The 23070-nt window shown below is 36.6% G+C and overlaps 2 protein-coding genes across 2 annotated transcripts; one reads left to right on the top strand and one right to left on the bottom strand.

The window, feature by feature from the left end:
- Positions 1 to 476: 476 nt before the first annotated feature.
- Positions 477 to 10807, top strand: LOC131538776 (gastrula zinc finger protein XlCGF8.2DB-like). The gene is made up of 3 exons (XM_058772889.1): positions 477 to 554; positions 1272 to 1687; positions 7705 to 10807. The coding sequence occupies exons 2-3, from the start codon at positions 1342 to 1344 to the stop codon at positions 8412 to 8414; spliced, it is 1056 nt and encodes a 351-aa protein (XP_058628872.1). The 5' UTR covers positions 477 to 554; positions 1272 to 1341; the 3' UTR covers positions 8415 to 10807.
- Positions 10808 to 11185: 378 nt separating this feature from the next.
- LOC131538743 (E3 ubiquitin-protein ligase TRIM35-like) lies at positions 11186 to 22435 on the bottom strand. The gene is made up of 7 exons (XM_058772818.1): positions 21791 to 22435; positions 21620 to 21712; positions 18202 to 18426; positions 18106 to 18128; positions 17907 to 18025; positions 12797 to 13276; positions 11186 to 12534 (listed from the first exon to the last, which is right to left on the bottom strand). Exons 1-7 carry the CDS (start codon positions 22043 to 22045, stop codon positions 12464 to 12466), a joined length of 1266 nt encoding a protein of 421 aa, XP_058628801.1. The 5' UTR covers positions 22046 to 22435; the 3' UTR covers positions 11186 to 12463.
- Between the last annotated feature and the right edge of the window lie 635 nt (positions 22436 to 23070).

The raw sequence follows: 23070 nt of genomic DNA, 5'->3' as shown, positions 1-23070 counted from the left end.
ATGGCTGATTGTTGATTTGGTATTGGTTATTATTGAGGGTAGGATCTAATAATCCTAGGGCTTCTACCTATTCCACATTTATTTCGAACGGGTTGAATGTATGTTGAAAAAGAGAACATTTTTGTATTCGTTGATCTGGTTTTTATTTTTTTGGTACTCATTTATATGTTTTCCTTTTGTATTTTTTTTAAATAGTTCGAAATAAATAGATTCTGAGCAGCATAAATGAATAAATCTGAAATTCAATAAACGTACAAATAAATGTGGAAAAATAATAAATAAGAAAAATATAAATATTCACTTGTTTTATTTCTTTGTATACTTGGTGGTTATTTTTAGCACACAACTAGACATAATGTATTTCAATATGTATGTCACTCTTAATATCTGTGACATGTTTTATTGTTTTTAGGCTATGTGTTTTCTTTATGTAAATACCCATGTGCTTTTTTGAGTTGTAGGCGCTTGAAGAGGACTTTTATTTTGATCTGGTGGTGTGACGTCACCGCGCCGCGCCGCGCCGCGCTCCGCTGCTGTGTTTCAGCTGAAGAAAGGTTTGTGGTTTTGATCATTTAAAGTGTTTAAATCAATACAACGCGGTCTCAGTCTACTTTCTAGGTTTTACAAGCACTGTAAAGTTAATTTATTAATACTTAATGTGACATTGTGATAGTTTATCGGACATTATGAAGGTTATTGTGAGTAAAGTGCGTCCACACGACAAACAGAAGAGGCGCGTGTTATTTCGCTCCGTTATGCTGAATCATATTATCATAAACACGGATTCATTCAGTGATGGAGACACGGATGTTTTCAAAAACTCAGTCAACTGAATTAATTGTTTCATAAAATGAATCTCTGTTTTGAATCTCCGCTCGCTGCTCAAACTAGTGTAACGTTAGCCTAAATTAAACGAGAACAACAAGCAAACAAACCTGTGTAATGACAACTTTTACAAACCAACTGCAAATGTTTTCATGAAAGTGAAATCCAATTAAATATAACCTAAAAAAATCCCAATATAAATATGTTCCCTTGTGGTGGAACGACCTCAATCCGAGCAGCTGAGTCCTTGGCAAACGGCTAAAAACACATCTCCTTCATCTTTATTTGACCCTCTAACACTAGCTTTCTCCATTCTGTCTACCTGTTTGCTTTTTGTTATATGTTTGTGTGTGTATAAAAACCTTTATGTGTACTGCGTTAGGCTAACTCAGTCTTGTTACAGCACTTGCTTATCATTTGCTGTTGATTATTCTCATCTTAAACAGGAGAAAGTGTCCAGACACAGAAAAACTCCTGCTGAAGCGACTGAGATTCACGCGACACACTGTTATAAAGATGGCGTTTATTAAAGAGGAGAGTGAAGATGTGGAGATTGAAGAAGCATTCAGAGTCAAACATGAAGATACTGAGACACAAACAAAGATGGAGATTATTAAAGAGGAGAGTAAAGACGTGAAGATTGAAGAAGTGTTCAGTCTGAAACATGAAGATACTGAGACACAAACAAAGATGGAGTTTATTAAAGAGGAGAGTGGAAACATAAGGATTGAAGAAGTATTCAGTCTGAAACATGAAGATACTGAGGAACAAACAAAGATGGAGTTTATTAAAGATGAGAGTAAAGACGTGAAGATTGAAGACACATTCAGAGTCAAACATGAAGATACTGAGGAACAAACAGGTTGGTTTTCGTTCTCAAAGCTGAACTCACTCATTTGATCCTTATTAAAATGTTGGAAACAGAAATTAATGGTATTTTTGAAGAATGTCATGAGTGTCCTAATTAAAGTGGTTTTATGCGACATGGAGCGGGTCGCCTCATGTGGACAGTAGGCTTTTTGGTGTGCCGTATATTGTCCAAAAAATAATAAACAATATTATTATCATTGTTAGACCATTTTATGCCATTGATTACATATTTATGATATAATAGCATAAAATTGCAAGTATTTTAAAAAAGAACAAAGGTTAAAACATTTAGACTTAGAAAACATGCTTTAGTTGGGAGTCCAGTACCTTGTTTGTATTATTTTTGTCCCTATGTGGTGACATTCTGTGGAAGTAGATTATTATTACTATCTTAAATGTAGTATTATTATTATCTTAACACATAACACTAACTTAATTTAAAGTTATTGTACAACACTAACACAAGTGAAGACCTGCAATCATACAAGGGCCTGAAATTCGTTTTTGAAAATAAGGGGAATATCCCATTATTCGCACGAGTCCTGAAAAGATTTCTCTTTCGTGGCTTATTGCGCCTCAATGTTTTAAGAAGCAAGACTTAAAAAGACATCCAAATGGTAAACTTTAGTGACGATGCAACAGTGATCAGATTGGGCCATTTCTGTCAACTGCCCTGAAACACGATTAAAATCTTGTAACGCAGCGTGCAGTGCTCTTGTAGTGCAGATGTGAAGCCATTTACGCATTTTAAGAGAGAGAGGACAAAGTGCACTGAATAAATCACGCTCTTTGTGAAGGTATGTCCCACAGACTGATTTCAAATCACTGATTTTATATTTGGATTCATTTACTAGTTCAACCTTCATGTTATAGTGGAAACCTGCGGGAATGAGTATAATTATATGCATTACCCACAATCCCGTGCCAAACTTTAGACCCTGCACATGCACATAATAAATGAAACCATGTTCAGGTTTGACTGTTTGCACGAACTTTGACACAGAGGTTTTTTTTTTTTTTTTTAAATGGTTTTATAACCCCTAAATATAATTTAATCAAATTTTGCAGCCATTTTAGTGGCTTTAGTTGAAAATTCATGTTATTTTATTTATTATTTATATCATGTTCTTTCTGAATCAGGAGTGTTAAATAAGATAGACATGCAAAATATGGAATTCAAAACCACTGATGTAGGCTGGGTGGCCGCAAAATGAACATGAGGGGAAAAAAACATTGCAGTATGTGTTCAAGTCGTCAGATAGATTGTATTTACAAGTTGAACGCAACCACAAAGTTGTAATTATGCATGGAAAACTCAATTATGCGTGTTGGGGGCGTGTCTGAAAAAACGTGTCGTTACATGTACAAAATATTATATTATTGTATGACTGACAGTCACGCACCGTCCGTACAATCATAATCATCAAAATATGATTTAGTTTACATCACCTTCATAAACTGAATATAAACAGAAAAAAGCAAAAACACATTTTTTATGTCAATGTAGAGTTTTTTAAAAAAGCATTGAATTTTATGTATAGAAGTTAAATCGCAATCTTGTTTTGACTAAAGTAAGTCACTTTAGTCAAAACAAGATTGCGATTTAACTTTTAACGCACCTAAAGTTGTAATTACGACTTCTCAACTCGTAAGTACAAACGTCCCAGAAGGACTTGAACGCAGCATATGGTACACTAATGGGGACGAACGGTGCTTATTTTGTAAATTGCGAGGTCCCGGAACAAAGCGGGGTGACTGATCCGGCATGTGATTAGAGGAGGGAGAGGTAACAGAGGATTCACACAGTCACATTGGTGGACCAGCTTAAGTGATTAACAGCGTGCATCAGTTGCTTTTATTAGCGTTCGTACAGTTATGGAAAAGCCATGAAATTTTAAAACTGCAATTTCCAGGCCTGGAAAAGTCATAGAATTTTATTTCACGAAGCTCTGGATAATAGTTATATTTAATCAGGTCCTGAAACTCAGTGGGGGATTGCGTGTATATCGCACAGTTTTACTCATTCCCGCAGCTTTCAAGTTTATAATGAGGAAATACCTGCAAACATTTATTCAATATAGCATGTACGTTAGATGGATGTAAATAAATCCACACAAGCTATGATATTAAATAATCATTTGAAAATGGTGTGAGTAATTATTCTCTCTTTCATTCTTTCAAAGTGGCTTCACATCGGTGCATCTTGCCTGCACAAGCGAGCTGCTGCACTAATGCCACTTTGACTGTCGGGTAGAAGTCTGCTGTTGATCTCGCCCCAGTGCCGGTTGCAGATCGAGGGTGCGTAGCAGCTCGCGAGCACTCTTCTGAATGCTAAATGAAGAGTGGGACACTCTACGGTCTCGTAGAAAGAGAATTTTGACATTCCTCAAAAAAAGAACATATATCCATTGCTCTGTTGCCCGAAACCCACTTCTTTGACACTGAGCATTATAAATTGAAAAGAGACTGGGTGGGTCAGATTTATTCATGTCTTTTATGTCCAATACCAGGGGAGTAGCAATATTAATTCACAAGGACATTCCGTTCAGTCTGGATTATGCAGATTCTGACTTTGAAGGGAGATTTTCAGTAGTCTCAGGCTATATTTTTGGACTGCATCTCAGTATTGGAAATGTATATGCCCCAAATACTGGGTGGTGATTTTTAATTGTATTATTGATAACAATTTGGATAAATCCACTCCGCAGACCCTGACAGGCTGCAACTCCTACCATACTTTTGAAGTTTTAATCATTCTTAAGCAGAAAGTAGCCCATTATTGGCAGGACAACCCCCTGTTTCTTCAGCGACAAAATGGGATGCTGCTAAAGTGGTGTTACAGGGCCATCTCCTACGTTTCTTTAGTGAGTAAAGTTAAGACCCAAAAGAGGAGGGAATTAGAGGCAGAAGTATTTAATCTAGAAAACTAACATAAACAAATGCCAAATCAGACCAGGGGCCTGTACCATGATGGCAGATGAACAAATTCAGAGTTATAGGATAAGTTTTGACTTGACAAATGCAAACCACTCCAATCTGGCTTTGTTGGTACCATGAAGCTGATCATCAACTTTCTCTGTCAACTCAGGCTTGATCCTGAGTTAATGGAGCACGTGCACATGAATGTGTGACATCAGCGGCGAACAGCCAATCACAACACAGATCAAGCGTGATTCACTTCTCGCGAGAGAGTCAGCGAGATACAAAACTCTTTTGTTAAAGGTTAAGAGATTAAAGAATATGAGGAATTTAAATGCATTTCCACTGAATTACTTGTCCATGAAAGAGGACAAAAAGGAAATTATCTTGCTCTATCAGTGCAGTCACAAGTGAAACTTGTAAAGTTAGTTTATATAGTTGATAATATATAACGATAGAGACTCAAACATGTAAGGTCACATGTAGCCATTTTAAAGTGTTATCTATTAATTCTACCACTTATTTATATTACATATGATCTGTATATATTAATATTCATTTAAAATAAATGCTTTATAATAATTGTTAAACTAAAAGTGCTTGTGTAATGGAGTAATAATAATATAAATCATATTAAAATTATATAAATCATATGTAAATTGTAATTATCATATAAAGCCAGACAATTTTGTTATTGTTTTTTTTTTTTTTTTAAGGTACTTCATAGTGACCTTTAATTTGTAGGAAGAGAAACTGGGGGAGTGACTTTTGTTTGTGTCAGACGTCTGTCACTTTGCTCACATCCGATTGGTCCAATTTCAGTTTGCGATCTCTAACTCAGAACATAACCTACCCCGGTGCAGGTTAGCTGTGCAGTGTAAGTTACTATGGTAATGAACGCAGCTAAAAGCCAAGCCACTTTTATGGTACCTAAAACCCAGGATTGGTGCAAACTAAACTGAAACTTACCTGGCTAGCCAGCTAATCCGGCTTCATGGTACAGGCCCCAGTTGGATTCAGCTAAACAGAGCCAGATCTAAACTTAATTTATACCACACTGAACATATAAAGAGATTGCTGATTTTTAGTGAGCAAAAACATTATGAATTCGGAAATAAACCTAGTCATTTACTTTTATATCAACTTTAAACGGCACAAGAAGATAGAATTACAAAAGCAGTTAGGACCCCGGAAGACAGTGTATCTTTTCATTCCCACATAATTAATGATACTTTTTCTGACTTTGATAGAGTTTTATATAAAGCTTAGGGTTGTGGTTTGAAAGAATTTATCAAAAATATGATAACCTGGTTTCTTAATAGAATAGATTCACAGGGGTAGGGATTTTGTCTACAAGATGTTTTCCAAATACCTTACCAAACACTCCTGGCATGGAACAATGTTTTGAAATGTTTGAATATCCCATATATTTTATCTTTAAAATCATTTCATTTAAACCCTGACCTACCCCTTACTATTCAGAACATTGGACCTGTCACTTGACAATGGCAGCCTGAAATAATTTCAGTCATTAAAACAGTAATTTAATTGACCTAATAGTGATTTTCTGGAATCATTTCAAAAGGACAGAATGTTCCGATTCTTTCTCACATTCTTTCCTCCTCTTTTGACTCCCTTAAAGTGATATGGGAGAAATCATACTAAAATTGTTTCCATGTTTTATTAATTAGCTTCAACGGTTGTTGTTTGTTAAAGCTTTTAATGATCAAGCTCTAATCTTATCTTAAAGATGTTCTTCTGTGTGTTCCTCATATCCATTTTAAATCTAAGGGTGATGGAGCATTTTCAGTTGCTGCCCCTCGTTTATGGAATCAGTTGCCACTGGACAGTCAGTCTAAAAACTTATTACATGAAGGCATTGTAAATTTTGGCTTTCATTGCTATCTTGTATTTTATTGTCTTGTCTTTCTTTGTTCATCACTTTGGTCGGCTTTGATGTGTCTAAATGAGTCAGAATATACACTATAAAACAGGGTTACCTTAACTTTCAAATGTGTTTTGTAGAACAAAGACCGTAATATTCTGACATCTTATAACAGTGGTTCTCTTGGCAACAGCTTTCGAGTGTGTGCGGTTTTGTTTACCACACACACAGAAGCACACCTGACGCTCACAATGTTTTCAGCATCAGCCTTCTCACCATGAGAGCATATATGAACAATAATATCTCCAGAACTGCTCTGAGAGTCACTTCATAAGATTTTTGACAAAAACAAAATACCCTATACACGGAAACTGTTTTTAATATCAAAGTGGTTATATTTCTTTTTGTTTCTTTATAAAGTTAATTTAGAAAAATCTTGTTTGTTAAATTCATTTTTTAAAGTGGCCAAAAGTGAGTTGACGGCATGTTTGATGAATTTAACCTTCCCAACACTTGACTTGGCTACAATTAAAAACCCATAGATGTAAAACACTTAAAGCATATCACTATATTTGTGCGGAGAGTGGAAGCTAAAGCACGCTTATGCAGGACATGAAGGCGCCAGAGCAATCACTGGCATTTTCCCCTAATAGCATAACAGTGGACACAACTTAAAGGGATACTCCACCCCAAAATGAAAATTTTGTCATTAATCACTTACCCCCATGTCGTTCCAAACCCGTAAAAAGCTTCGTTCGTCCTCGGAACACAATTCAAGATATTTTTAATGAAAACTGGGAGATTTGTGACTGTCTCATTGACTGTCAAGGCACAGAAAAGTATATAAAAACATCACCAAAATAGTCCATCTGCCATCAGTGGTTCAATATGAATTTTATGAAGCGACGAGAATACTTTTTGTACGCAAAGAAAATAAAAATAACGACATATATTCAACAATTCGTCAACTCTCAGTCTCTCTGTGTCAGCGTAGCGCCATTTTGGAGAGCATCCGATGGACGCAAAGTGCGTACGCTATTCTCTGAAATTGAGATTCTGAGATAATAGGTAACTGCTCCTTCAGTAGTTTAGTTAGTATAGGATCCAGCAAAAATGTTCGCTTTGATGCTTTCAGGTTAGTTTTGATGTCTGTTGCTTGGTACCAGTAAGCTGGTGTTAATTTGTATTTGTCTTTTTCACTTTAGACACGATCCCACTGAAAGAGGAGAGTCAAGAAATGAATGAAGCAGAAGAGAAAGATGTCATGACTGCAGAACAATCCACTGAAACAACTTCCTCGGGAAATGGAGCTCCTTACATATGTGGTCAGTGTGGAAAGAGTTTCGAAACTGAAGTAAAAATTTGTCAGCACATGACAATTCACTCAAAAAAGGTCATATGTCAATATTGCAAAAAGACTTTCCCAGACCAGCAACAGCTTAAGGATCATGTCAAAATTCACATGGGAAGAAAGCCTTTCATATGCCATCTCTGTGGAAAGAGTTGCACAAAAGAAGGACGCCTCAAGGAGCACTTGAGAATTCACACCGGAGATAAGCCTTTCGCCTGCCCTCAGTGTGGAAAGAGATTTGCTCAAAAACCAAACATTAAAGCCCACATGAGAACTCACACCGGAGAGAAGCCTTTCACTTGCACTCGGTGTGGAAAGAGTTTTACATGTAAAGACACCGTTATCGAACACATGAAAATTCACACCGGAGAGAAGCCTTTCACCTGCCCTCAGTGCGGAAAGAGTTTTTCTAAAAAACAAAACATGAGAGTCCACATGAGACTTCACACTGGAGAGAAACCTTACAAATGTCTTTGGTGTGAGGAGAGTTTCTTCTATCGAAGACACCTGAAAGATCATTTGCAAACTCATTCTCAAAAGGAATTGCAGAGTTCCTCAGTGTAGTAAGAGGGTTACAAGTAGGGTTGGGTACCGAACACGGTGCTTTTAAGGGTACCGACCGAATTGCGTCTGTACTACCGAGTACTGATTCACATTAAATCTTTAGGTAACTGAGAACGCATTTGGGCGCACACGAGAGAGAGAGAGAGAGACCCTGTGACATGATGTCACCCCTTCAAATCTTTAAAACAACACAGTGTGCTTACATTTCTAGGGTCGTATGGTTTCCGCGAAAACATGGACAGGATGGCGGAGTCCATTCATAAAAACGGAATTTACTCTATAGCGCGGAATGCCACAGAATTCGTCAAGTTTTGGATGAATAAAAAAGGTCTGTCACTTAATTCAAATCGGGATATGAACTAGTGTATGTGAATATTAAAACGCAAAAAGACGATTTATGAATCCTGCATGTTCTGCTAATCACGGTATGTATGAATGGCGGAGACGCGGTTTTGTTTACTATACAAGTACTGAAGCACACGTGAACTCTGCATCTCACTACATGAACTTACAGGCTGTGAGTCACTTCATGAGAATTTTACAGTTTCATTTGAGAAAACTAGCATCATATCATACTGTATACACACAGAAACTTCACGGCAACCTGTCAAAATAAAAGTGCGGTTTAATATGTAACAGAAATATATTTATTCTTGCATTACGTTTGTACAGTATAATGTACATCTTTATGTATTCCATTTACTGTCAAATTTAGATAAAAGAATTAAATGATAAAAATTAACCACTTAATTGTTGAAAAAAATACAATTATTATTTAAACTTTTTTAAAGGAATATTCACACAATTTTTCTACCATGTATTGATTTTAACAGTAAACCTCTGTTTGCCAAAAAATAAAAGGGTTTCATTTTCATTTGATTAAAAATAAATAAATGTTTCATGCCTTCATTTGATTATCAGAAAAAATAAAACACTCAAGAATTTCTGGAAGAAAAAAAAAACAAGTTGTAGGGCCCTATTGTTCAAAATGTTGAAATTGACAGTTTTGGACTTTATTTTTTCACTGAAATAAATGTTTTTGTTATTACACAGAGAGTAACGTACCGAAAAAAGGTACCGTTGGGTACCAGAACCGAATTTCAGGTACCGATACCGTACCGGTTAAAATGTGAACGGTACCCAACCCTAGTTACAAGATACAGTAGTTTCAGAAATAACTTGCATATTTACTGTAGGGGAGGACGTCAAATTTAAAATCATCACATTTAAAGATGGAAAAAAAAAAAATCATGCAGATGTAAGCCTGTTGAATTTGCTAGTTTTTTTTTTTTTTTTTTTGTTACTGGTATCAAAAAAAATCGCTTAGTCCGCTTAGTTTCATCTTTTTAAAATAATACAAACATTGTGTAATGTGAAGATTTATTCAGAATAGTGGCAGCAGACTTTCACTTCCTGCATAGAAGTTACAACTTTACATGGGCATAAGTTAAACTGGCAGACATTTTATCTCTGGAAGACCAACTCGCAACCACTGGCAGAGCCAGAAGGATGTCCAAGGTGGCAATGAACCCAAGATGACAACCCAAAATCTCATTTCATCTCATTTCACCTCTTGTTGAAAAATCTTTTTTTGAAAAACACACTTCTTTAGAGACATTCTTCCCGAGCGAGTCCTGTGCAATGTTGCCATTCTTCCAGGAGAAATGCCCATATAAGGAGTTTCACCCTTCATGACGTCATGAAGAATCACAATCGAGTTTTTTTCGGACACTTGTAGGAAACCTGGAAGTGTGTATTTGGCACAGAAATACTCTGTTATATGTCCAAATAGTTTTTTTTAACTTTGGCCATGTTTAGCATGATAATCCAACTCTTTAACAGTGTAAATAACTCAACATGCATGAAAGAGCTGAAGGAGACGTTTGCAGGCAGGCCTGGAGCGTGGCAATGAGATGCAGTGTTTTGTTCCCCCTCTCACGGAACCATGGTTACGTTCGGAACCCGAGACGTTCCCTTTAGGAACTCGAACTGTGTCTGCTGACGCTATGGGAAGCTGAGGAGAATTCCTGCTTCATAAGACTCTATTGACTTCTGGTAGTGAAGTCCATTAAGTCCCCTTCTCAGGAGCACCTCAATGCCAGAAGTGTGAGTGACAATATACCCTATGGCCACTAACCAAGCTTCAAGTCCTATACAAAGGAAAGTTTCAGCTTTTTCCAACCTTCCCCACTGCTTTGCAGGCAACGGTGTCTGGCCCGAGGTAAGAGATTAAAGGTCTGGTTATGCTAGACACCACCTTTAATCCCTTAAAGTCTTTGGGGATTTCTGCCAGGATTTGACACCTCTTAACCTGATGGCTGAAATGTAATAAATACAGTTGTATGTGTTCAGAATATCAAAATAAACACAAAAAATAGGCACTTTTGTGTTATTTTTTTTCTTTAAATCCTGTATTTGAGAGTGTATAACTCAAGCCCTATATGCTTCAGCTATTGTAAGTTTTATTTGATTCTACTAGATGACTGCAAACACTGGAAAAGAACATTTTTCATCCAGCATTTACCATTCAAAACTTATTTTTATTTAACCAAAGGGAGGCAAAGTGGTCTTTTTATGCAATATGTGACAAAAGTACTCAAAAACAGGTTTCATTCTTCTCAAAGAGGCTCAATACGTTCAATATACAGTGCAAATAATGGGGTATACAAAAATAAGATTAGCGACATGAATACATTTATGATAGTTTATGTTTGTTTTTATTGTTTAAGGTGTAAAAGACACTAAATAATGTAGTGTATTTGTGATTTTGCTGTTTGGATGGGCTAGCAATGCAATGCATTCTGGGGTAATCTTCATTTTTAAGTAGCAATACTTACATTTTGAGAGTGTAAAATCAGCAGTCTTCTCCAAAAACGAGATCTTCGAGCAGCTGCCCGACGCCTCCTTTGTGCAGACTTTGCAAAAATCGCAAACACTGAGGAAAACCATAGTAGGTAGGGATGTCGAGTTACTGATGCTAAGAGGCGTTAGTGCACCTGTCGCTCTTATCTTTTTTTATTATTATTGCTGAACTTGTAAGGGAAAGATGGTGCTATCTAACAATAAAAAAAATCATAAACATCATGGGTTTGCTTTCATCATATGAGATTATATATACACAGGAAAAAGCACAATGACAAGGTTAAATATATTTGAATAATTCATCGTAATTATTTATTTTAAAAGCCTGAGGGATTAAACGAGAGTTAAATTCAACAAGAAAAAGAAAACATGAAGGAGATTTAAGCCATTTTTTCTTGTGGATGAAAAATTTGCCCATAAAATAAAGAAATTAACAACATTCAAGAGATAACGATGTTGGGTTTTTCATAATAAAATAAAATCTTTAAGGGTAAAACTTTGGGTCACATTAGTAGGGTTAAAAATATAAAAGCTTAAATCAACCCAAAATGTATCGATTATACTACAATCACAATAAAACGGCAGCTGTTTCTTCAACAAGACCACAAAATGAGCACGTTCCATCAATATAATTGTATAGTACAAATAATTGTAGAGTATGTACTTTTAGCACTTGTTAAGTAAGTACCTACCCAGCAGTGTTGGGTGTAACTAGTTAAGTTACTGTAATTTTATTGGTTACTTCTTATGTAATTGAAATTAATACCGTGTATAGACTGTAGAACATTTATACACAATACAATAGTGGATTTAACATCGAAATGTAAAGTCTAACCTTAAAATGCATACTTTTTTGTAACCTCTCTTTAAACACTTTGGTGAGTTAATAAGAATATTGGTAACACTTTAGTATTCAATTCTCACTATTAACTAGTTGGTTATTAACATGACTATTACAGGGATATTGGCTGTATATTATTACTTAAAAGCATATAATGTCTTATTCTAAATCCTTAATCCTACCCAATTCTTAAACGTAACAACTACTAAGTATTAACGAGCAGTAATTAGGAGTATATTTATACTACACTTTCATTGAGACCCTGGTGGAGCTGCTGGACCTGCTGGACCTGGATGGGCTGCCACAATAGAGATCCTGGGAGGGCCTTTCTGCTGGTGAGACATCATCATCTGATAGGGCATCTACTGGGTATGTGTCTGGGATGTTCAAGTTTATGCTCCAGTACAGGGTTCTGGTCTGATTTAGGGAAAGAAGGAAAAGGACAAGTTGTGTAGAGCTCTGACAAAGAAATATTGAGTTACTTTAGTAAAGTACTTTCAGTAACTACTAATAGCGCATTGAGGGAAAACTGCATGCACTTAAAACCTTAATTAAAAGTATTATCTTTCATAATGTAATGTACTTAAGGTATGAATAGTAAAAGTAAAGGTATGTATTCTGCAGAAAATAAACTTTATATATGATGGTCTTGCATTAACGATGTGTAACGATCACTTACTAATGATCGGTAAGATGCTGAGAGAGTCAAGACACCAGAAGAATGGAACGAGTCTTTGAGTGAACTTTGCTTTGAACGTGTGTAGATGTGTGTTAGTTACAGGATCAGAAAATGACACCATTCCTATGTCACAATCCAGATATACTCTCACACGATCAATCTGCTGTTCAACATGAAAAGCACACGGTAAAGACCATCCATGCCACACACACCAGACATCAGTGTTAAAGAAACCACGTCCCTTCCTTTGGTTTGATATTGTAGTTATTCCAAGTCTCCAGTTTGAACTGCCTTTAACCTCCACATCCCACCAGTGTTTTCCAGAGTCAAAACCCTCGGATCCCAAAACACAGAGATACTCGTTAAATCTCTCTGGATTATCAGGAGGAGGTTGATTATTCCTGCTGACCCTCACACTGGTCAGATCATCAGACAGGATGAGATCTTGATGAGTCGTGTTTGGATCCAGAATCACAGGAGCTGATGAGAGACAATCAACAGATGCTTTTAGTCTGATGTTCATATAACGATCAAGAGTGAACCACACACAGATGATTATGAATTACGACACTCATCCTGTTTATTAAACACATCAGATATTTTTCTCTGATGATTGTCAATGTTGTTATTAGTTTTTAACAGTGTATAACATCATTAAATATGTCATTCAGACATTTGTGTCACGTCAAGAGAAAGGGATATATATATATATATATATATATATATATATATATTCTGGGAAAGTTAAAATAACAATTAGGTCTGTTGAGATTTATGCTTTAGATGAAAAACTAAATGTGTGTCTGATCTTCAGCAGCATCTGATCATCTTCATTTTAATAGCTCTTATAGTCTGTGTATTCAAGCACTATATTAGGGTGTATTCACACCAGGAAAGTCCGTTAGCTCACTTGCTTTGGTCCGGACCAAATACAATGTTGTTGTTTTTTTGTTTGGTGCGGTTTGCTAGTGAACCAGAAATTGTAAACAAACCCACATGTGTGCCAAGATCATCCGTTCATTGGACAGAAATTCTCAAGCAGGGAAAACAGGAAGTGCAGAAACAGGATAATCATGGAGATCTTTCGTAGTGCAGTTTTTATTCTTTTACTGATTTGCTGTTATGAGATACTAACGCAATATGAAGAAACTTATAAGCATCAAATGAGATGATGTAATTACGACTTAACGAAAATAAAATCTATAGATATAAAATACTTAAAGCATATCAAAATGTTAATTTAACCTCTTCCACTCTAAGGCATATTTTGGAATTCCGCCTGAATTTAACACACCCAAGTTTAAATATTCACCCTAGACACATACAGTGTAGGGAATTTAAAAAGCTAGTGTCATTGTACAGGAAACCCTTCAAATTTACTAAATCAGATTGCAAAACGTCATAAATAGCATTGTATGCTTTTAAAATATTGCGATAAACATAAAAAAATAGGCCTTTTTGTTTATTTTATTTTTAGAATCCTGTCTTTGAAAATCTGTGATTCAGGTTCTGTTTGCTCTGGGGACCTGCTGATTATATTGTTTGACTACACTATGTGCCAGTAGGGGGGAAGTCGTGGCCTAATGGTTAGAGAGTCGGACTCGTAATGCAAAGGTTGCGAGTTGGAGTCTCGGGCCGGCAGGGATTGTAGGTGGGGGGAGTGACTGTCCAGTGCTCTCTCCACCCTCAATACCACGACTGAGGTGCCCTTGAGCAAGGCACCGAACCCCCAACTGCTCCCCGGGCGCCGCAGCATAAATGGCTGCCCACTGCTCCAGGTGTGTGTTCACGGTGTGTGTGTGTTCACTGCTGTGTGTGTGCACGTTGGATGGGTTAAATGCAGAGCACAAATTCCGAGTATGGGTCACCATACTTGGCCATATGTCACTTCACTTTCACTTTCACTTTCAGTATCCACCAGAAAAAATATTTTTCTCTATCACATTCTGAACAAGAGTTATTCAAATATAACCGAAGGGAGGCAAAGTGTCATTTTTACTGCATATGTGTCCTTTGGATTTTTCTAATGCTCAAATGCAATTTTTTTTTTTTTTTACTAATATTACCCCAAAAATCCTACTTTTAATACATACTAAAGCACTTTACTTAATTATCGATTGATTTTCTTCATTTACATTCAGGTTTAATCTTTGTATCTGAGAAACGCAAAATGGCATAAAGGAATGAGCCCAAAGCGGCTTCCACTTCAGAGTCATAACTAGCATTGCTACACGATCCAGCGTCACTTTCTCTTTCAAGCTCTTCTAATATTGCTTCGACGCAAGAGAACACCTTTTTTGCTGCTTTTCCCTCTCCAGATGCCATTTTTTAATCAAAACGCTCAAAAAATACAAATATATCTACAAATTTTATGTCAGTCGTCTCCGTCACTTGTCATTCACTTGTTACTATCTACTCGCCTATCATCAACAACAAACCGGTCGTGATCCCGCCCACCTACTCCACTGATTCATTCATGGATTCATTGGCTGATTCAGCATGTGATTGGACTACTAGATAAATGATTGACATGTGATTGGAGAGCGGACAACCTCAGCTTTGAACACGTGCCTGATTATGTATATAATCGTCATGATTAGAGGACCCTTGCACGCTTTGATGATGATGTGTAGATCGCGTGTTTCTCCCGTCGAGCACATTTTGTGTTCTGGACATCCGCGACATAACAGTGGATTATTTACCAAGAGGAGCTCACAGAAAAGTACAAATGGGCTCATTTGAAAGAAAACATCCTAGGGTAAAGATGATATAGTGTTTGTGGCTGATTTTAGCTTAGAGCACCTGTAATCGAAGCAGAAATTAGACGTTTGTCTTTGTTTTTTCACAGAAATCATATTTTACTGCCCGATTCTTATGGAGATAATGTGAATTATGATGTTAAAACAATAAAACAAACGACACAGTCACATTTCTGAGAATGAGAGCTTTCTTTTGATGTATGATTTTTCTGTTTTGTGAGGTACATAAAATATATATATTCATATTTACATTTCTGCATCGCCATTTTGTGACAATTGTTTTTTAAAGCTTTATATTCATTATTTGTGTTCCATATACACAAATATCATTATATTCTGTGTAAAGATGAGGTTTTAAGATTTTAAATGATACTATATATGGGGTGATAGTATCTCCAGAAACATAAAAAAAATAGGTTTAAATATAATGACGTAGCTCTTTTGCCTGCCCACGGGCAATCAGAGTGGAAGAGGTTAAACATTTAACCTATAGATAAATGTGTGTTATGCGCATATTCAATCGTTTGTGCAGAGTGGAAGCTGAGGCGCGCTTCAGGACATCAGTGGAAACAAATTAATACGTCATAATTGTTGCTCATAAAGGTAAGAATAATACATCGTTCGGAACTGTAAAGGGTCTATTTTTATTTGTGTGCACTCACAATATCAAGAAAACGTAGTGCTTTTCTAAAATAAAGAAAACTAATAAGATGGCGCTTGCCGTCCCGGTCTTGAACAGGACCACTTCACAAAAATGAACCAAAGTTCAGTGAATATATCTATAGAACACTTTGAATTACTACAAAACAAAATAATTCATATCCAAAACAAAAACTTTTTCATTATAATCCGTAAAGATGCATTTCTTTCTAAAGAAGCGTCCAATGAGGAGATGGTGAGTCAGGATTTTTAACTGACTCAGAAAACACTAGTTTATTAATAAATAATTCAAATATCTCCTTACTATTTCCCCCAGACACATTCATTGTAACTTTTGCTGAAGCTTTACGGCAAGCTTTAGCCTATTTAGTGCGCTCCTGTCACGTTGCTGTGGTATGGGCGCTATGGTCATGAAAACTCATAATTAGCATGCGTTTTTAAGCATTGTGGTTTAAAAACAAGTGATTTAAGCGATTGAAATGCAAACAACAGCACTATATGCGCGAGCTGTGTGTTTCTGAGCGTGCTTTTTGTAATTGGGTTGGATCGAGGCCGGTTCATATTCACACCTTAAATGAACCGTACCAGAGTTTGTTTGGAAGCAGACCGAGACCACCTGTTCAGCTGGGTCTCGGTGCGGTTGTTTGGTGCGCACCCGAGTGCGATTGCTGTATTCACACCTGCCCAAAAGATCCACACCAAGAGGGGAAATGAACTTGAGTTTGTTTCAATCAAACCAAACAAGACAGGTTATATGATTTGACTGGAGTGCCAATCTGCAAAGCTGTGGCAAACAGTGTTGTGATAAGGTGGAGGAAAATCTCCATTCAAAGGAAATACAACATCTTTTGTGCAAGAACTAAATAACATTTAGATATTTTAACCTTACTGATCACCTTATTTATCCATCGCTTCTTCCGTGCCCAGTCGCTGCTCCGAGCGATTTCCCTTTACATCCTGAAAGCATCTATAACGATCCGATGCCTAAGCAGTAAGTTTTGTCTTAAACATGTAATGTAATATTACATTAAAATATGTTTTATTTTTAATGTCATAAACATTGTAGAAAAGCCATCATGCCAAGGCAATACACCAGGAAGACAACCTGGGGCAAAACACCCCTCGAGGAGATGGAGTGCAGCCGTTGAGGTCAAGGAAGGAAAGAAGTCTATAAGAGCTAATCCATCCACTGCGCATGGTCTTATGTAAATGTGATATTTCAGTTTTTTCTTTTTAATAAATTTACAGACATTTCTAAAAAAATCTGTTTTCACTTTGTCATTTTGAGGTACGGAGTGTAGATTAATGAAAAAAAAAAAAAGAAGAATTTAAACAATTGTAGTATCAGGCTGCAATAACAAAACTGAAAAAAGTGAAGGGCGTCTGAATACTTTCTGAATTTTCCTTGAGTACATAATATTATACCTGAGGTTTTCCAAAGGGTTCCAGTGTATCAGTCTGAAAAATCCCAAAGGATGCCTCAAGTATCTTTTCATTTTTACACTGTTCTGGACTTGAGTAGATTAAAAAAATAATCATTATCAGAACATAATTTAAAATATTGATTGTATACCAGAACTAAACCCCCTTATAATCTACTAGACATTTTTGTGTCATGAAGAACCATTAACTCTTCAGCCATCTATCATTTCCAGTGTATGTGTAAGAGCTCAGATCTTCTGCAGACTCACTGTTTTGGATGATGTCCTCCATCTTCTTCCAGACTCTGAAGGGCAGGTTACCCAAGTAACGTGGCACATGAATCAAAGCTCCAGAAGGCATCTGTGGATCCGGCTGTGGGTTCTGGACTCTAGAAGAACATTCAGGATCAGAACTGCAGTGGCTTTGGATCAGAAGCAGAGAGACCAGAGACACCAGCAGATCACTCACCTTTCCATTGAGACTGGAAACTCCTGCAGAACAAACACACCACTGATTATCAAGAACTCAATCAATCATCAATCAATCAATGATCTGAAATCAGACCTTCAGAATGTCACCGGCTTTCATCATCTCCTCCGTGTCTTTGATTGTGTGTGAAAGAGCCGAGATGTGTCTGTTGATCTCCTCCAGCTTCTCCTTCAGCATCTGCGTCTTCTGCTCCTCTTCCTCTCTCAGTTCAGTGATTGTAGCTTCTTCTTCATCTCTGAGAAACTGATGAAGCGTCTCAAACTGCTGTTTAATCTGACGCTCTGTGTGCTCAGCTTGAGACTGAAATCAAATCACATTCACTTCAATCATCCCAAAGACGGAACTGATTCTGGAGCAGCATGTGAGTGGGTAAATGTGGGTTAGTTAACAACATCTTTAACGTTCTGAAGTACTAGTACCGTCGAGGTTCTGACTCTCAAATAGGCAAATACCCATACATTTCATCAGCTTTTCTTCACAAGATGAGAGTTTTGGAGTGTGTCTGGAAACAAAGATGTCATGATGCCATACCCCCTCATGGAAGAAGAAAGCCATCGTGTTTACAACTGTGACAGTGAGCACTTATCAGGATCAATTAAACACTTTTCAAAAGTATATTAAATGTGCAAAGTTCACTGCATCGAATCTTTAAAATATGTCCAAGAGTTTTACACTAAGACTGTTATTCTGGCGACATTTCCATGCCCCTAAATATGATGTGGCACAAAACGAAACGTGATTGGTTGCTTTATTTGTCAGTCATATGGCCTCTTGGGTAGGCCTTGTCCATTCAAAGTGGCCAATAAGAATCAAGTAATTTGTAAAAGTGAGGGGAACATGTTGCTCCAGTTATGACGAGAAGGACGTTCTGATTCTAGAGAATATTTGATTGAACAAAAATGTGAAGACATTCACAAGAGTCATTAATATATTATTCATCTGTTTCAGAATAAAAAGATACATTTTAAAGGGGTCATGACGTTTCTGAAAAGAACATTATTTTGTGTATTTGGTGTAATGCAATGTGTTTATGCGGTTTAAGGTTCAAAAAACACATTTTCCACATACATTATTGTTGCTCCTTTAAGCCCCACCTTTCTGAAACGCGTCAATTTTTACAATGCTCATCATTCTGAGAATCGAGGCATGCTCTGATTGTTCAGCTATCCAGTGCGTTGTGATTGGCCGAATACTTCAAGCGTGAGACGGAAATGTTACGCCCCTCACCGTATTGTGATGCTGTGTCCCAGCACAATGACACAAAAACAATAAAACCCATTATAAACGAGACATTTGTTGCATCCAGTGGGGACATAATTACTGATTATAATGACTTATACTGTGTCTTTTTATGCATCGTGTTGCATTGCGCCGCGTAAACACTACCATGTCTGCATTTGTGATCGGAGAAACGACAAACAACAAACACTAACGTTACTCTACACAGCTCAAAACTCGCATTTGAATCGTCAGTGGCAAATTCTTTAAATATGAAAACATACTTACAAGCTGTGAGTCAGAAGCACCAGACTGTCCTTGCAAAGTTGGAATTGCCCCACTTTATAAAAACAGCCTTTGTGCACATCTGGCATTGTACGCTACTCCCACGTTCAGGAAATAGTCCTCCGTAAAATGCGCTGCACACACTCTAATATTTGGGTTGAACTGTTCTGGAACAGTGTTGTAAATACAACTTAACCACTAATTTCTTTGTCTTAACAGTGAAAAACTGAGGTTATGCTCATTGGTTCACCTCACCAATTACGTAAAGCTGGGTCGATTACTTTGTCCGTTGATGGTTCAATTATGGAGTTTAAAACAAAACTAAAGAATTTGGGGGTTATTTTCGACTCAATTTAACTTTTGAACCTCATGTTCAAAGCACTGTTAAAACATCTTTTTTCATCTTAGAAATATTGCCAGACTACGTCCAATGCTGTCTTTTCCTGTTGCTGAGAGGTTGATTAACACTTTTGTGTTTACTCGGATCGATTATTGTAATGCCTTGTTGGCTGGGCGTCAAAAGCTACCCTAAACAAATTGCAGGTCGTGCAAAACTCGGCTGCTAGAATCCTTACTAGAACTAGGATGAGAGATCATATTACACCAGTCTTGGAGTCTTTGCATTGGCTTCCTGTTAGTTTTAGGGTTGATTTTAAAATTCTGATGCTTACTTACAAGGCTTTACATGGGTTGGCACCTCAATATTTGTCTGAGCTTTTAATTCCTTATATTCCAACACGTGACCTTCGTTCTTCTGAAACTGGTCTTCTAACCGTTCCTTTAACCCGTTTAAGATTGATGGGCGATAGGGCTTTTTCATCATTAGCTCCAAAACTGTGGAATTTTTTACCGATTGAGATAAGGCAAGCTAAAAATCTTAGCACTTTTAAATCTCGTCTTAAAACTCATTTTTTAGGGTAGCTTTTAATTAAAAAATTTTTTGTTTTTATTTGTCGTGTTTTTGATTGTTATTGTGTATGGTTTTATTTGTTGTTGTAAAGCGCTTTGAGATCTCCATTTAAAAGCGCTATAGAAAATAAAGTTTATTATTATTATTATTAAAACTCGCATTTGAATCGTCAGTGGCAAATTCTTTAAATATGAAAACATACTTACAAGCTGTGAGTCAGAAGCACCAGACTGTCCTTGCAAAGTTGGAATTGCCCCACTTTATAAAAACAGCCTTTGTGCACATCTGGCATTGTACGCTACTCCCACGTTCAGGAAATAGTCCTCCGTAAAATGCGCTGCACACACTCTAATATTTGGGTTGAACTGTTCTGGAACAGTGTTGTAAATACAACTTAACCACTAATTTCTAGTTGTGTCCTCTTTTGGAAGCCCAAACAAAGTACTTTCGCTTTCACAACGAATCACAGCGTCTCCAGGACATGGTGCCGGCGGCAGCAACAATACTACAGCGAGAATAAAAATCACATACTCTTTCATTGTGTATACATTTGGGCTGTGTTTTGCAAATCTCCCCACACAGTGACGTAGACATGTGGGGGCGTGTTTGAATGAGCCGTTTTAGGAGGGCGTGGTCGAGTCTTAACTTTTATAAAGAATATCTCTTTGGTTTTGAGACTTTCGTCTTTGCAACTTCAGGGATCTTATCTATGCATGAACAGCTTGTAACACTCCAAAGAGAAAGGAAAACTTGAAATCACATCATATGACCCCTTTAAATGCATATTTCTAAAAGTTAACGTCATAGTCTTCGATGAGTAAAATGTGGGTACACTGTAAAAATGTTTGAGTTAACTTAAAAGGTTCAGTGTGATAGGTTGCCTTATTTTATTTTTTACAGTGTATGAATGAGCTTATGTGATTATGTATTAATTATACTAATTAAATTCATGTATTCAACATTTCTATACAACTTTTCTGTTTGGGTGTATTTTTCAGTCAATAAATTCACATTTAATTATGTCAGACAAACCAATCTGTTGATCTAATGAGCGAATATGTAAAAACAATCAGTCCTCACCTTAATATGTTGAACTGTTTTCTCTAAGTTTCTTTTAATGTTTTCATTTAGTTGAATTTTCTCCTGTAATGACTTCAGTGTTGTATCGAACTCCTAGAATTTAAAGTGAACATTTTTAAGACACCAGATATTTCTGTAATATGTTCAAATCCTGAAACAAAGCTGTCTTACCTTATTTGATACAAATGTGTCTGAATGTGTGATTTCCATGTTTCTGTGAATCTCTGCACACTGAACACTGTGAATGCTGTTTGTCCACCAGACAGAAGAATTTGAGTTTCTCACTGCGTAAACTGCAGTTGTCTTCGTTTCTCCACTTTTGTCAAGAGAGTCAGTATGACAGAAAAGAGACATACAATCTCCTTCTTTAAGTGTTGTTAAGAGGGTGGGGTTTATGATTACCTTTGGGTCAAAGAACAACATCATGATTTCTTCATGTTAAATTGTAACAAAACTTGCATTGAAACTCTCAAGTATAATGCTAGAAAATCTTGAATCAAACACTAAAGAACAATTATAAATTCAAATACTGATAATGAAAATGCTAGAATCCACTTTCTTAGTTTTTTTTTTTTTACTGCTCTTTCTTTGTCAGATTTTCTCCAGGGTCAAATCTTTGTCAGAATTCTTCTCATGCTGAAGTTCAGTGATAAACACTTGTCTGTTTATTGTGCTGACTGTCAGTGTTTGGAGACGCGAGCAGAGGCGGGAATCAAAAACTGGACTCAAGTAAAAGTACAAACAATTACAGAAATAATTTCTCAATTAGAAGTGAAAATATTAATTTTATAATTACTTGAGTAAAAGTAAAAAAGTATCAAATGAAAAGATTAATCAAGTAGCAAGTTACTAGTCACTTCAGATCTGATTGAGAACAAGCAAAATAATGATGATGGTCAATCAATAAAGCATGTATTACAGTAGGGATATTTTCTTATTTTGTCCAAGCATGAGATGAAGTGTCAAAATCTTGTACATTTCTTTTTTTAAACAAGTTAAAATGTACGGATCCCCGCACATGACATGCAAGGGGGGAAAAAATCAATCGTGCGCTCGATTTACTAATTTGTTCCCTTGATTTATAAATCTTGCGCTGGATTTGCTAATTCATTCCCTCGATTTATAAATCATGTGCTAAATTTACTAATTAGTTCCCTCGACTTGCTAAATCTTGCGCTCGATTTGCTAATTCATTTCCTCAATTTATAAATAGTGTGCACAATTTAGCAAATCAAGGGAACGAAATAGTAAATCATGCACACGATTTAGCCTACTATTTTTTTCCTGCATGTCATGTGCGGGGCTCCGTAAAAATGCCATCTCTTTATAATGCAAATTCAAAGAGTATATAAAATATTTAAAATACCCGAGGTGCATGTAAATACATTTTTACAGATGTCCACATGACAAACAATTACCGTCCGAATAGGGCTTGCGATTGCAAATGGTCC

This window comes from Onychostoma macrolepis, chromosome 04 (genome assembly GCF_012432095.1).
Source record: "Onychostoma macrolepis isolate SWU-2019 chromosome 04, ASM1243209v1, whole genome shotgun sequence".
Taxonomy (NCBI): domain Eukaryota; kingdom Metazoa; phylum Chordata; class Actinopteri; order Cypriniformes; family Cyprinidae; genus Onychostoma; species Onychostoma macrolepis.
This window is presented reverse-complemented; position numbering and strand designations above follow the sequence as displayed.

Coding starts and splice junctions, on each gene's coding strand:
- LOC131538776 (XM_058772889.1), top strand. CDS start 1,342: ATGGCGTTTATTAAAGAGGAGAGTGAAGATGTGGAGATTGAAGAAGCA. Junction 1,688..7,704: donor AGATACTGAGGAACAAACAG/GTTGGTTTTCGT, acceptor TTTTCACTTTAG/ACACGATCCCACTGAAAGAG.
- LOC131538743 (XM_058772818.1), bottom strand. CDS start 22,045: ATGATGTTGTTCTTTGACCCAAAGGTAATCATAAACCCCACCCTCTTA. Junction 21,713..21,790: donor ACACATTTGTATCAAATAAG/GTAAGACAGCTT, acceptor TTTAAATTCTAG/GAGTTCGATACAACACTGAA. Junction 18,129..18,201: donor AAGCCGGTGACATTCTGAAG/GTCTGATTTCAG, acceptor TTTGTTCTGCAG/GAGTTTCCAGTCTCAATGGA.